This window comes from Lissotriton helveticus, chromosome 10 (assembly GCF_964261635.1).
Source record: "Lissotriton helveticus chromosome 10, aLisHel1.1, whole genome shotgun sequence".
Classification (NCBI taxonomy): domain Eukaryota; kingdom Metazoa; phylum Chordata; class Amphibia; order Caudata; family Salamandridae; genus Lissotriton; species Lissotriton helveticus.
Window position 1 is genome coordinate 103,889,374 of NC_136071.1, and position 13,057 is coordinate 103,902,430.

The 13,057-nt window shown below is 44.8% G+C and overlaps 1 protein-coding gene across 1 annotated transcript in view; it reads right to left on the minus strand.

Annotated features, from left to right (window-relative positions):
* CIAO3 (cytosolic iron-sulfur assembly component 3) overlaps window positions 1-13,057 on the minus strand; it is a 100,416-nt gene that overhangs the window by 12,484 nt on the left and 74,875 nt on the right. Inside the window, exon 9 of the mRNA XM_078664889.1 lies at window positions 4,177-4,314. Within this exon, the coding sequence (XP_078521015.1) occupies window positions 4,177-4,314 (138 nt within the window). The remainder of the gene's footprint in view (window positions 1-4,176; window positions 4,315-13,057) is intronic.

Below are 13,057 nucleotides of genomic sequence, written 5' to 3' on the forward strand. Positions count from 1 at the left end.
CGGGCGTCAGACAAAATAGTTCAGTCTCAATACATTGAGAGAGGAGGGAAGGAGAGACATAAGTAGAGGGAGGATGCGGTAGGAGACGACAGGAGAGACGAAAGGAAGTGTAACTATGTGGTTCAACAATAAACCAGAAAAGATCAACAAGTAAACATTCTATCAAACAATCAGCAATACAATTAGGGGTGGAGAGAAAGGAGAGAGAAAGTAGTGGGGGGTAGAGGAGGAGGAAAAGTGAGGATAAGGGAAGAGACAACCGTAGAGACGAAAGGAAGTCTGTCTAAAAACCGACTGGGTAGGTGACGACCAAGGAGGGAATCCAAGGCCCATCTCCTCTATAGCTAAACCAGGTAGCTCCATTGGGCATCAGACAAAATAGTTCGGTCTCAATACATTGAGAGAGGAGGGAAGGAGAGACAAAAATAGAGGGAGGATGCGGGAGGAGACGACAGGAGAGACGAAAGTAAGTGCAACAATGTGGTTCGACAATATACCAGAAAAAGAACAACAAGTAAACATTACATTAGGGGAGGAGAGAAAGGAGAGATAAAGTAGTGTGGGATAGGGGAGGAGAGAGAGTGAGGATAAGGGAAGAGACAACCATAGAGACGAAAGGAAGTCTGTCTAAAAACCGACTGGGTAGGTGACGACCAAGGAGGGAATCCACTGCCCATCTCCCCTATAGCTAAAACCAGGTAGCTCCATCGGACATCATACAAAATATTCAGTCTCAAGTGGCGAGGGAAGAGGTTCACAGAAAAACAGCGTGGGGACAAAGGACAGGCGCAAGCGAGGGCAGAGGACAGAATCTGTAAAGAGTAGGAGCGGAGGGGGGGGGGGGGAGGGTTGGGGGAAGTGGGAGCACATATTGTCAGCAGCCGCAGGTTCATTTCTTTTATATAGCGCTGGCTAGACGATGCATGGTGCCCTCTACTAGCACCCCTCAAGCGACACTTACCTGTCAATCACCAGAGCATGAGTGTCCAATACCCTGCCTGGATGGTGCCTCGTGGGCACGTTGTCTCGCATCCACACTGTTGAAATAAATATTCCCTGACGTCCGAGAGTTCCGTGCCTGTCCTGGAGTGTCTTACACCTCAAATGTCAATAAATTACTTGTCACAAGTAACTGCACATTCATACGACGTTTTTTACACGTCTAGGCAGCACAGCCGGGCTGAAGCTTTCAATGGCGGCAATTAAATAGATCGCGCTGTAATTGAATTACTTTTTAGCGTGTTCAATCAACTCTGTAGATGACTCTCTGTATAGGGCTAGCGTTAGAAGGAGGATGTAATTAATTTGCAGCTAGGGAGAATGTGACGGCAGATGTAATACAGATGTGCGTGACAGGCATTTGCACTTTTGTCACAAAGAATGTTAGTGGAGGATACGGTCTCCTGACAGATCTGACAGCTCGAGACGCTGAATTGATGGCCTCAATGGACTGTGCTCCAGTGCACTTGCTTACGTGAGTGTTCTCTGTGGTACTATTCTCTCCACATACGCTTTATTGCTCTGGCTATCAGATGGACTTTTGCACTGATTTTATATTGGCTGCAGCGTGGTATGTTATACATGCCAGCGCTCCCAATTATATTTAGGAAATTATGTGATTTTACCTTTCTCCCTCTTAAAAGCCATTCCACTCAATTGCAGGTTAACAGAGAAATACATTTCATGTAATACATCCTCCTAATGTCCCTCACAGGTGTCACAAATGTCATTTATTGATACCAGTGCGTGGCTAAGTTGTCCTTGTAAGAGTTAGTTGTGAGCCAATGATTTATCTAATGCTTGCCTTGATCGTTGTGTTGCAAGATGGTCTACCATGCCATTAAGCCTGTCGGATTTTCGTACAAACTGGTGCCTATGTGCACATTTGCCTTGGCCAATTTGAGGCATGCTAGTTTTAACTACTGAATTATTTTAAACGTTAGACGGACTCTGAAACCTGAATGCATGGATGACACATACCGTGATTTTGCTTTGGTCTGTGTGAAGTGTATTGCAGTTTACCCGAAGTGTACACTTACTCCTAGCCAAGGGTAGTTACTACTCCACCGCTCGTACTCAATTAAGTTTTACAGACACAGACGGAGTAGCTTTCACAACGTATTTACTTTCCTTTATTTCATACTGACAAACCAATTAAATTTGCTTTTCCAGAACTGCTGGGTTGTTCTCCCGTACCAAAATCACCCCCCAACATCTCCCCACCCTGAGCCACTTCCCTTCCCGCTGTCTCCTGAGCACCGATCACTTGATTTACAGCCTCAATATAGCTTTAACTATAATTTACTTTAAAAAGAAAAAAAGCTCCACTCCAAACAAAAAAACATGTGTAAAAACATTACCACTACTAATTTGCTGCCTCTCCGCTCTTACTGTCACACTCGCACTTCTTTCCCATTGTCACACTGTCCCTCCTCTTTACCAGAGGCTCTTAGTTTCTTAGTGGACTCCTCCTTTCACCTCAAACTTTCACTTTCTTCCAATAGCACTCCCCTCTTGCATTTCACAGGCTCTCTCTCCCCTCGTCATCATGTCCATCCTTTCACCAGAAACTCTCCACAGGCTGTCTCTCCGCTCTCCGTGTCATTTTGTTCCTCCTTTCACCTTCTTACACTGTCCCTCCTTACACCGGAGGCTCTCGGCTTCTTAGTGGACTCCTCCTTTCACCTGAGCCTTTAACTGTCTTCTAATACCACTACCCTCCGGCACTTCACTAGCTTTCTCTCCCCTCATCATTCTGTCCCTCCTTTCACCAGAGGCTCTCGGTTTCTCAGCCAATCCCTCTTTTCATCCCAGCCTTTTAGTCTCTTCATCTCATCCATTCGGTCTCTCTGTACGGCTCTCCCACCAGTACTTCATACCAGTCTCTTCACTCTACTTTTCACACTGTCCCTCCTATAGTCTCGCTCTTTTTATTGCCTATCACCTCGTTTTCCAGCGTCGCAAGCTCATACCAATACCAATACCAATAGCACTATGCAAAAATAATTACTCTACTGAAAATAAAAATGCACAAGTAAAAAAATATTGTCATTTTCAATGCCAATAGCTCCAGCTTTAACAAATGCGAGACCTATTGCATTGTAAATGCTTGTTTGTGGCTGTCCTCACAAACTAGAATGATTTGAATGTTAATCTATGCACCCAATCCCCCCTTATGCCGTTTAGAAACGGCTTAACTCAAAACAAATCTTGTTAAATACAAATGTCATACTTTTATAAATTTCTTTCACCACTAAATACATGTTACATCAACATTTAGACATGTTTGAAATCCACATTCTCATCTAATTGCATACAATGCTGGTTATGAGGCACAAACGGGTGCTGGCAATGTTGGCCCTTTTTAAGGAATTATTGTGATATTTTGATGTTCATCTACTGTGATTTTTGAAAGCTTCAATAGCAGGATGGCTGCATGAGGCAACAAAAGGAGAAAGGAAAAGGGTTAGAAAGTAGTGGGGTAAATCGGACTGAATTAGGTGTGTGTGTGACTAGTTACACCCCTTTAATGGTCTTATCGTTTTAGCAGTCGGTTGCATAAGACTGATGGTGGAAGTATTGTGACCTGCCTGTTTATTTTCTAAAATATGTTAAACAGTGCTCCCAGGGGCAATGTATTGTCCTAAAGGAGAAACACAAATATAATGCATTGGTCACAGTGATTTGCAGAGCGCATACCCGCTATCAATCAATAGCATGCTGTACACATTGGAAGCAGAGGGTAGTGTAAGAAGAAGGGACAGAAGATGGTGTGTAGGGGATAGAACATCAAAAGCAGGAGGTTTTATTTTGGTGAAGAGCTTAAGAGGCACTGTGGTGTGGCTTACAAGGAGAGTCCGGTGCAGCTTAACCCGAGGGTCAGGCAGCAAGGTGAGTGATGAAAAAGCAAAGTCTGTTAGGGAGCTGCTGGTTGAAGTTGTGTGGAAAGGCATGGGGGAGGAACTCTTCTAGAGAGATCAGGCACCCAGGTGGTTATTCTGTGATGAGAGGTTGGTTTCATGTACATTTTCAGCACCGTGATGGAGCCTTGTAGATCTGAACAGGATTAGTTACAAGCTCAGAACCCATACAAAGGCTTTGTGGGGTTGACAGGCAATATATTATAAAAAAAATCATAATAAATAAAACAGAGTAGCTGTAGTTCACTAGTCTTACTTTAAAGGTTTGTATGTGACTTCTGCAACTTCAATTCCAAACAATTCTCTGGCAGCATTCTTATAGATGTGCTCTAAATATCCACCGGAACCTCCACCGGAATGGCTTAAAAGCTCTTCTTCAAACATGTTGCTGAACCTACAGCCCATGAAAGACATAAAAATTGATTATTTGTGTTGAAAAGGAGAAAAACAGTTTGCCTCCTGCCACTTCTCTCAACATAATGTGTCTGAGACAATCAGTTCCAGTGTCGTGTGAGATGTCAATGTTAAATGTCTTATACTTGTAAAGCGCACAGCTGCCCCAGCAAAGGGGCGTCCCGGCGCTGTATACCGCTGGGGAACCCATCCTGGCTTTCCCTGTGAGATGGTCCCTCCTGGGCATCTCCAAGGTGAAGACAAGCATCCCCGGCGCTGATGGGGCCGTTAGTAGAGATTAAGCAAGCTATTGCCCAGAGTTGCTGAGTGGGACCCATGGTTGGAGTAGGCACCGAGGCGAGAATTATCGAGTCCGCTGACCATGGCCCAAGACCCTGCCGCGTCGGGAATCAAACCCTGGTCCCGGGCCGACCTCTGCTTCCGGGTCTGCTGCCTCTAACCAGTGAGGCACACCACTCCACAATAGCGATAAATCATCAATGATGTAATTTAACATGTCACGAGTGATGCAATATGTGAGGTCATAAACAGTGCATGGCAGGGGCAGATATACTAACCCAGGTAAACTACAATAGATAATTTCAGTAGTTTTTAAATGTTACTTATCATATTATAAACTAACTATAATGTCACTTAAATCTGTGTTTACCTGGGTGGGAGTTTGCCACCTGGCCTGACTTGGAACTAGGTCCTGTACCATACCCCATGACGTTAATTAATCATCACTGAAAGTTGGGAGCACAGCCTTACCAGAGGCCTGGCAATGCACTCTCCAACCACGCCTGTAGCCTACCCCAAGACTGCACAGCCTTTGGGCATGCATAGGAGGGGTTGAACGCAAATGCTTGGTTTTTGCTTGTGGTTAGGCAATTGATAGAGTGTTTGCTTTTGCTTGATTTGGATCAGCATGAAACGCTGTAGCAAAAAGCGATTTGTGAGTCAAAGACAAAAATGGCGATCAATTCAGCTCACATGACTGGCTAATCTATTGTGATGAGAGTTGCATGCCAATTTTTTAAATATATTTTTTACTGCTGTGGGATTTAAGCTTCCATGCTTCTGGGTTCCCCTTAGAACTCCCATGGATCAGATCCATAGGAGGGTGGCCCTCCATGGTTGTGCAACGTTTCTATCATAGCACGAACCTCCCAAGTCACAGCTGCCTCAAGAGTTTCAAGATGCGAGGAAAAACGTTTCAGGGCTCTTTTCCAGCTAATCACATTTCTTACAAAACTTTAAAATGCGATCAATAGGAATTACTTAGTCACAATTCATGAGATAAAATGGCAAAGATATACAAAAGGGTTAAGCCTTTAAGTCTGCTTGACAGCTTTTTTAAACATATTTATTAAGAATGGCTGAACAGACATAAGCAAATCAACAAAAGCACGCTTTCTGATTTATGTTCTAATTTCATATCACGTTTGGTGTAAAACCATTGAACGGCTCATGTTTGATGCGTGAACAATATTTACTATGGCAGCCAAAATGAGAAATCATTTCAATTTTTGACAACCCCCTTAAGTTTTGTTCCCCTGCACTATAGTTGGCCAGCTGAAAGTTAAGTTCGTGGTTTGCCAAATTTTGGGCAAATCCATTCCCGGGGACAAAAGTTGAAGGGAAATCAAAAAATGCCATTTCAGTGAAAAATGAAGAGTTTGTATTACGATTGTTGAATGTGGGGGACCATGACTGGTGCAAGACGAAACCTTGAGTGGGTAATGATGCTCCTTCCCTCCCTAAACAATGGTAATAAACATCATATTACACTCTATGTATCAGCATATACCGTTTAAGCGATGACATGTTTTAACAAAAGGTAGTTAATTAAACACAGGGCACTACAAGCTATAGGGCCCACCTCAGAGAATAGAATGATGTGGCGCCCACCCATTCCCTCCACAAGAGGCGCAGGGACAAAACCGATAGTCAAATCCAGTGGTTCCAGGGGAGACTGAACACATCAAGAGCGCCTACAGGAGGAGGCTTAGCGGCCACAATAGATCCTCGATTTACCTGGTGCACAAATACCAGCCGTCCATGACCTTATCACAGAGGAACTCACCAATTTACATAAGAGCCTTAATGTGTTCAGCCAGCCAAAATAAACCCCTACACACTGCTTTCCCACATAGATAAAAACACATCCACACTATTTCAGGTTTGCAGTTTTCACATTTGTCCCAATCATGACATTGTTTAATTGTGCATCCCCTTGCGCCAACCCCACTTGCCATCTCTCCCCCTCTGCTGGCATAACAAAATAATGGTTTTACATTTCTTGGGAGAGTGTGCTCTCTCCTGCACATTGATTGCTGAGAACCTGGAGCGGACAGGGGGTAGTGAACAGGACCTAATGGCGCAAGTGACTTCGCAGGAATGACAGGTGTAACCATCACGTAACGCCACCCACTGCAATACCACCAGTCACACACAGTGCTTAGTGGGAGCTGATGGAGCTCCACATTCCCCACTCCCCCACCACACGCTCAGACGGTGGAGTCAGTAGACAGTCTTTTACAACAGACAACCTTAACCCTCCCCAAGCAGGCAGGGAGCCAACATGCAGCGTTCAGCAGTAGGCAGCTGCAGCAGGGCACTCGGTGGGTCAATTGAAGGAGGGGAGGCACCAGGTTGAGCAGGTATAGGCAGACCAGGCTGAGGCACTGCTGAGCTCCAACTGGCAGCAGTCTGGGCTGTGAAGGTAGCAAGCTTCATGAGGATCACTGCATTAAAGGAAAGAGGCTGCCTTCGTTGCAGTGGATGGCCAACTTACTATAAGAGACATCATATCGTGTGTAGACAGTCAAAACAGCAGCAGCACCACGAAAAGCAAATACTCCTCTTGGTTGAAAATTTGAATGATGCCTTCCTTAAGCAATGATTGAAGGGGTCTAAACAAAGGAAAACAATATCTCACGGGAATTATCTAAGTCCCACTTTCTCTATTGAATTAGGCTGCTCACATGAGATCTAGTAGACATCTAAAGCTCATTCACAAGTACATTGCTCATCTGAACCATCACTGCAAATCCACACAGAGTTCTTGACAAACCTACAGTACAGCTTTCAACTCTCCACATATTTAGATCCAATGGTGCCTCACGCTTCCCTGTAAACATCACTATCAAGCATATATGGGGGACAAAAAAGATGAACAAAGTCATGAGGCTCAACGTACAGTGAAAGGATATGCTATCAAACCTACTCTCAGATGGAAAAGACAAATTAAGTGGAAAAAGTCTCCTGAGAAGCAGGTTCCAGCCACTGGTAAAACACCGAGAAAAAAACGTCTGTAATCTCACTGTGAATCCTAGCTCAAATAGGAAGGCACAGACTTGGTGAGGATGTTATGAGACTAGGGGCCCCCTGGAGTTTAGCCCCCCCCCCCCCCCCCGCACCACGGGGGCTGCGGGGGCCTGTGTTACGCCCCTTATTTTCCAGGTGCAATTTATTCAAAACAAGGGATGAGAACATGTGAAAGGATAAAGGTGAAAGCCTGTGAATACAGCTTATGAAGTATAAACACCACTATTTCAATACTTTACACTTGGTCGTTAGATATAGGAGAACCTTAATCTAGACATTGTATGAAAACATTTCATGGGTTCAAAAATCTACCCTTTCCAGCATGGTGAGGCAAGTCAGATTCTGTGAAATCTTCAAACAATGGAGCAGACGAGCAGCAAGCTCCACTGCACGAATTTAATTGAGCAACAGGCGGCTGGCACCCATTAGGTGCCAGTGTACAATTTATTTTGAAAGTTTTATATAGAGCAAACGTGACCCTTGCGGGTATCAGAGAGCTTTACAATTGTTCAGAGAGCAGAGACAGATTCAATAATATCATAGTCGAGAAAAAAACAGGATATGGCAACACCCAGATAAGGGAGGGTTCAACACAATGTCAGGACCAATAGAACATAGCACGCTTAAATACATAAGCAATCCCTTGCATCCACAGTCTCAATTAGCTGGGTTGCAGTCCAAGACCGTGGTCATTCTCTTACTGAGCAGCATCTGTGGCCACACTTGGAAGGTACTAAGCAGGCTGGTAGACGGATTCTTCCCTGTGTACCGGTCTCTGACTGGGCTGCCTAGAGGCAGTGTAGAAATGAGTCTTTAAACTGGGTTATATGACTACTTGACGACAGCAGCACACACCCACTGGGCGAGTCGGCCTAGATTGTTACAATTTTGTAACAAATGCACCCGCGCCTCGTGAAGAAGCAGCAGATTTGTAAATGCATCTGGCAACAATGCTCTCATGCTTTCTGTGTGCACGGATTTGCAAGTTAGGTGGGCCAAAAATTGCTAATTCCTTTCTTATTTTGATTTCAGCTCTAATCTTAAATACCGGTAAAATGTAAAAGTGTCTTTATTGTATTTCCCTATCTGGTGTTTTCCTGCTGAAGCTTCTGTTGCCTTTTCTTGTCTATCAGGCTCAGAGCAGTTACCAAAGAATTTTTTGTGTACAAGACCACCTGTTTACATAAAATCCATTTCAGAGCAGGCGTCCCCACACTATGTCCCCTTTGCTTTCCCCGCCCCCTTTATGGGGAAAGAAACAATGTGTACTCGGCCATGTGACTTGAGGAGAACTTTGTGCCGTTTCAGGCGATTAGTAACAGTGCTTTCATTTCCCAGGTGTTAAATCTAAACGGGAGCAGCAAGCCCTGTTTTTCTTCCCTGTCTGATGCGCTACCCCTGCTTCCTCTGAGGAAGGGCCGTGCCAGGGGTCGCAAGGGCCCAGGGGCAAGCTTTGGGTAGTAGTAGCAACACATGGCGTCCCCTAAAATACGTCCATGGGAGATCTGAGAGGTTGGGAAAATCAAATTTGTGAAATCAGGTCCATGTAGTAGCCACAAAATCGTCCTACTTAGAGTACGATAAGAAAGGGGAGATAAGGGGAGAGGGGTTGGCCTAACGGCTGGGGAACTTGGTTCGAGTCTCGGTAACGACGCCAAAAAACCCCTGTGATTCTGGGCAAATCACTTACGTGCTTGGAATCAAATGTTTCTCATATTTGTTTCATCCATCACCAAATGTGGATAACAAATACAGACCAGTGTTAGTGTTCAACTCAGCAGCCAGGAATGCGCATTCTAAGCCAAGACAAAGACAATAGGTCGGGCTGTGAATACACTTCTTAGTTGACAGGAGAGTTTGATGTGCGAGAAGTTTGTGGGCGAGTTGTGTAAGGTGGAAGTAAGTCACTTGGTTGGTGAAAGGGCGGGTGCTGCTTGCTTGCAACCATCAACGGAACAATGGGTACATTTATGACTAAACTTTTAGTGGGTGTAAAACAAATTCGAAAAATGTAGAACTATTCATGGGTGCCGATTAAAGCTATTTTGTCAACGACTGGTACTGTGGGCCAAAGTATGAAAGCGCAGAAGGGTTTCATTGCCTTTCAGTGGGCAGCGACGGGAGCCTGGCGGTGCCAACTCTGTAGGCTTCTGTCAGAGGTGGACGAGCCAACAAAAGGCAGCACAGAGGCAGAGCAGAACCAGGAGCGTGGCCTGGCCGTGACAGCCCTTGCACGAGCCGAGCCACGAAATGCCTGGTATGTAAACCGTCAAACAAACATGTCCAAGTATGATCAAGTCTCTGCAAAATGAAAAATATTTTCCTAACTTGCGGAGCGTTTCAATTTAGTACATCAGATTATATCATTGCATTGGGAAGCATTTATTAAATGTGGTAGTCTTTAACCATGAACTTCAAAACATCCATGGAGCGCCTCGCCCACAACCTAAAGACAATGCCATTATACTGAGCCGAGGCAAGTCCGCTGCCACATACACCCAAATGAGGGCTACATCAGTGATTTAAAAGAAGTGTAGGTACCCAATAACAGAGTACTTTCTTGCTTCTGAAAAGTGGCAGTGCTCTCCAATGGAAAATACTGCACATCTGCTGAGAAGTGCAGGTACTCTCCCTCTCAACATAAAGAAGCTCAGGTCCCTCAGTAGCTGACAGTACCAGCCCACGGAAAGCACTGGGCTAGATTCTTATATATGGAGCTACATTGTGGTCTGTTAACTCAAACAACACGGCATCAGCTGAACTCAAATTTCAAGGAACTCTTACATGTATAATCGAAGAAAAAGGTAGCACGTTGAAATGAAAATATTTGCTTAGAATCACACAAATCAGTCAAGCAGGGAAGCTGGGACTGATCACAGGTTTTCAGGTTTAACATTGCACAATTCCAATGTGCATGGTATCTCTCTTTCTCCTGTTTTACATCAAAGGTTAATGCTTTGTGTTGCATTTTTGGTGCAATAGGGTTAGAGTGTGGGCAGCAGGCAGAGGCCACATGAAAACTCGCCTCGTTTTGGGCTGGGTGTTCCAGTACTATCTTGACTTGAGCCAGGCATCTGCCCGAGACTTCAGTAAGTCACCCACCTCTATTCTGTCATAAGCAGCTAGCCCCCGGCTGTAGTGGGTGCAGAGGAGGGAGCCCCACCCGGAGCACTTGAAGCAGCAGGGAGGCAGCCTTGCACTTCACACTCACCACCCTGGTGGCGGCCCAAAGTGAGTCCAAAGAGAGGCCCTGCTAGCGGGAAGTGGAGTCCTGCACACAAGGAGAGCACCCAGCGATCATGTCGCGCTCATCCTGCCTCAAAAATGGGTTATAAATTGACCCAGAAGCCGGGGTCGGTCATTAATCTGCATACTGCCCCTTGGGCTGAAGACGATGGTGTGCCATTATTGTGTGGATCTGGAGCTTGAGGGATGTGTTCTGCGAGCCAAATCCCCCTCCTTTGAGGATCCTGGTGTGAAGGACTTTTCCCTTTTAGGATACTGAATAATCTATGAATTCAATCGATATTTTTTCAGGATATAATATGTCTTCTGTAAAAATCTCTAGCCCAGATCCTCAAAATATACTGTAGTGTCGAAGAGCCCTTATTGTCAGATTGTTCAAGCTTACAAAAAAACACCTCTACCACGATGCACGCTAGGTGTTTATGCAGTCCCGTGGAAGACGCACACGCAGGGAATTTGTGGTACAACGCGTTTTCCTGTTTTTCTCTCAGTTTTCCTTAATCCCCTGAATGCCCGCGTGATAGTCTAAGAAGAAAGACACAAATTAGGACTATCTGGTTTGGTGTGTCTCAATGATAATGCACATAACGTGTACATAAAAAAAATGTGGATCCGGTTACGTGTGATAACACAAGTGTCCGTCTTCAGCACCTATTGCCTACTTCTGCTAGCAATCTTTTCAGCCACCAAACAGAGTTTAGCTGCGGGTACTACAATAGAGCTCTGACTTCTCGCTGCTCGCCTCTATCTACGCCCTGATGATGTGTGAGTGTTTCACTCTAAGAAAGCCATGTCGTAGAGGTGGGCGAGAGAAAAAATTAAAAGAGAGGGCAGAGCCGAGCCGAGCCAAGAATCTACGTTGGCTCTAAAAGCCAGTGCACGAGCCGAGCCAGGTAATATTTGAGATGTAAATCATGCAACAAACATCATATAAAAATACGATAACGTTTTTTCAAAATTTAATTAAAAAAACCAGGTGTGTTTTTCTTTACGTGCCGAAGCATTTCACCTTAGTACATCACTATCACTGAATTGAGAGACGTTTATTAAAAGTGATAGTTTCATGAACAAGCCCCCCTCCTGACAATGCAATTAGTGAACTAAGAGGCAAGACAGATGTCATGAGGACCCTTTAAGTGACTTGGATTCTTCTTGCATATGGAACAAAATAGGCTATTAAATAAAATGTCTGCGATTTTTGTATAGAGCTCATTCTGAACTCACGCATTTGAAGGTGCTGCCATGTGCAATAATGAAAAAAGCATAGGCAAATACAAATGGTCTGACGTAAGCTACTGCTTTGACAATGATGTTCAGACATGCTGTAGAACAATGTGCCTATTGTGCAGCTAAGGCTACAATTTTAATAAAGCACTATGCCACAGGCCTAATTTAAAGAATAATAAAAAAAGAAATGCCGGAAGACAATAGAGAAGGAGACTGATGGGGTGAGAGGACATGCTAGAAGCAATACAGATTGTGGGCATGGGGGGAAATCGGGAAGCACACAGACAATGGAAGGTGGGCGGGAGGAGGTGGTGAAGCACACGGACAATGGAGGGTGGGCAGGAGTTGTTGGAGCAGCAAGTGGACAACTGTAAGTGAGCAGGAGGGGCTAGTGCAGCAAGCTGATAATGGGAGGAGAGCACTAGGGGCTGGACTGCAAGCAGACAGAGGATGGCGAGGAGGGGTAGAGAAAGCAAGCCGACAGTGGAGGGTCAGCAGGAGGAGCGGTTCAGTTCTTGCCACAAGAGGTTACAGCGTGGGTGGCAAGCAGAAGCCACATGAAAGATTGACTCATTTTCGGCTCAAGGGTACAAGAGGACATTCAGCTGAGCCAGAGTCAGATATCCGGCTTGAGCCTAGCTAATGCTTTTAATGGATTACCAACCTCTACTTTGAAGGACTACCTCTCAAATTTTTCATCCGTTTTCAGGACTTTCAATGTTCCATCTGGTAAATATTTAAAAATGTACAGAAGGGAACTCTGAAAAGGATAAAGGTCTCCGCTTCACAGCGTGTGGAATTTACTTTTATCCAAGATTGGACAGAAATTGTTGCTCATTTATAGCGCACACATATTTTTAAGTATCTATTTAGAGACTGAAGATCCCAGACCAAAAGCCAATGGCTAGAGGTTCTCAAAAGTCTGTCATTTCTTAATAAAC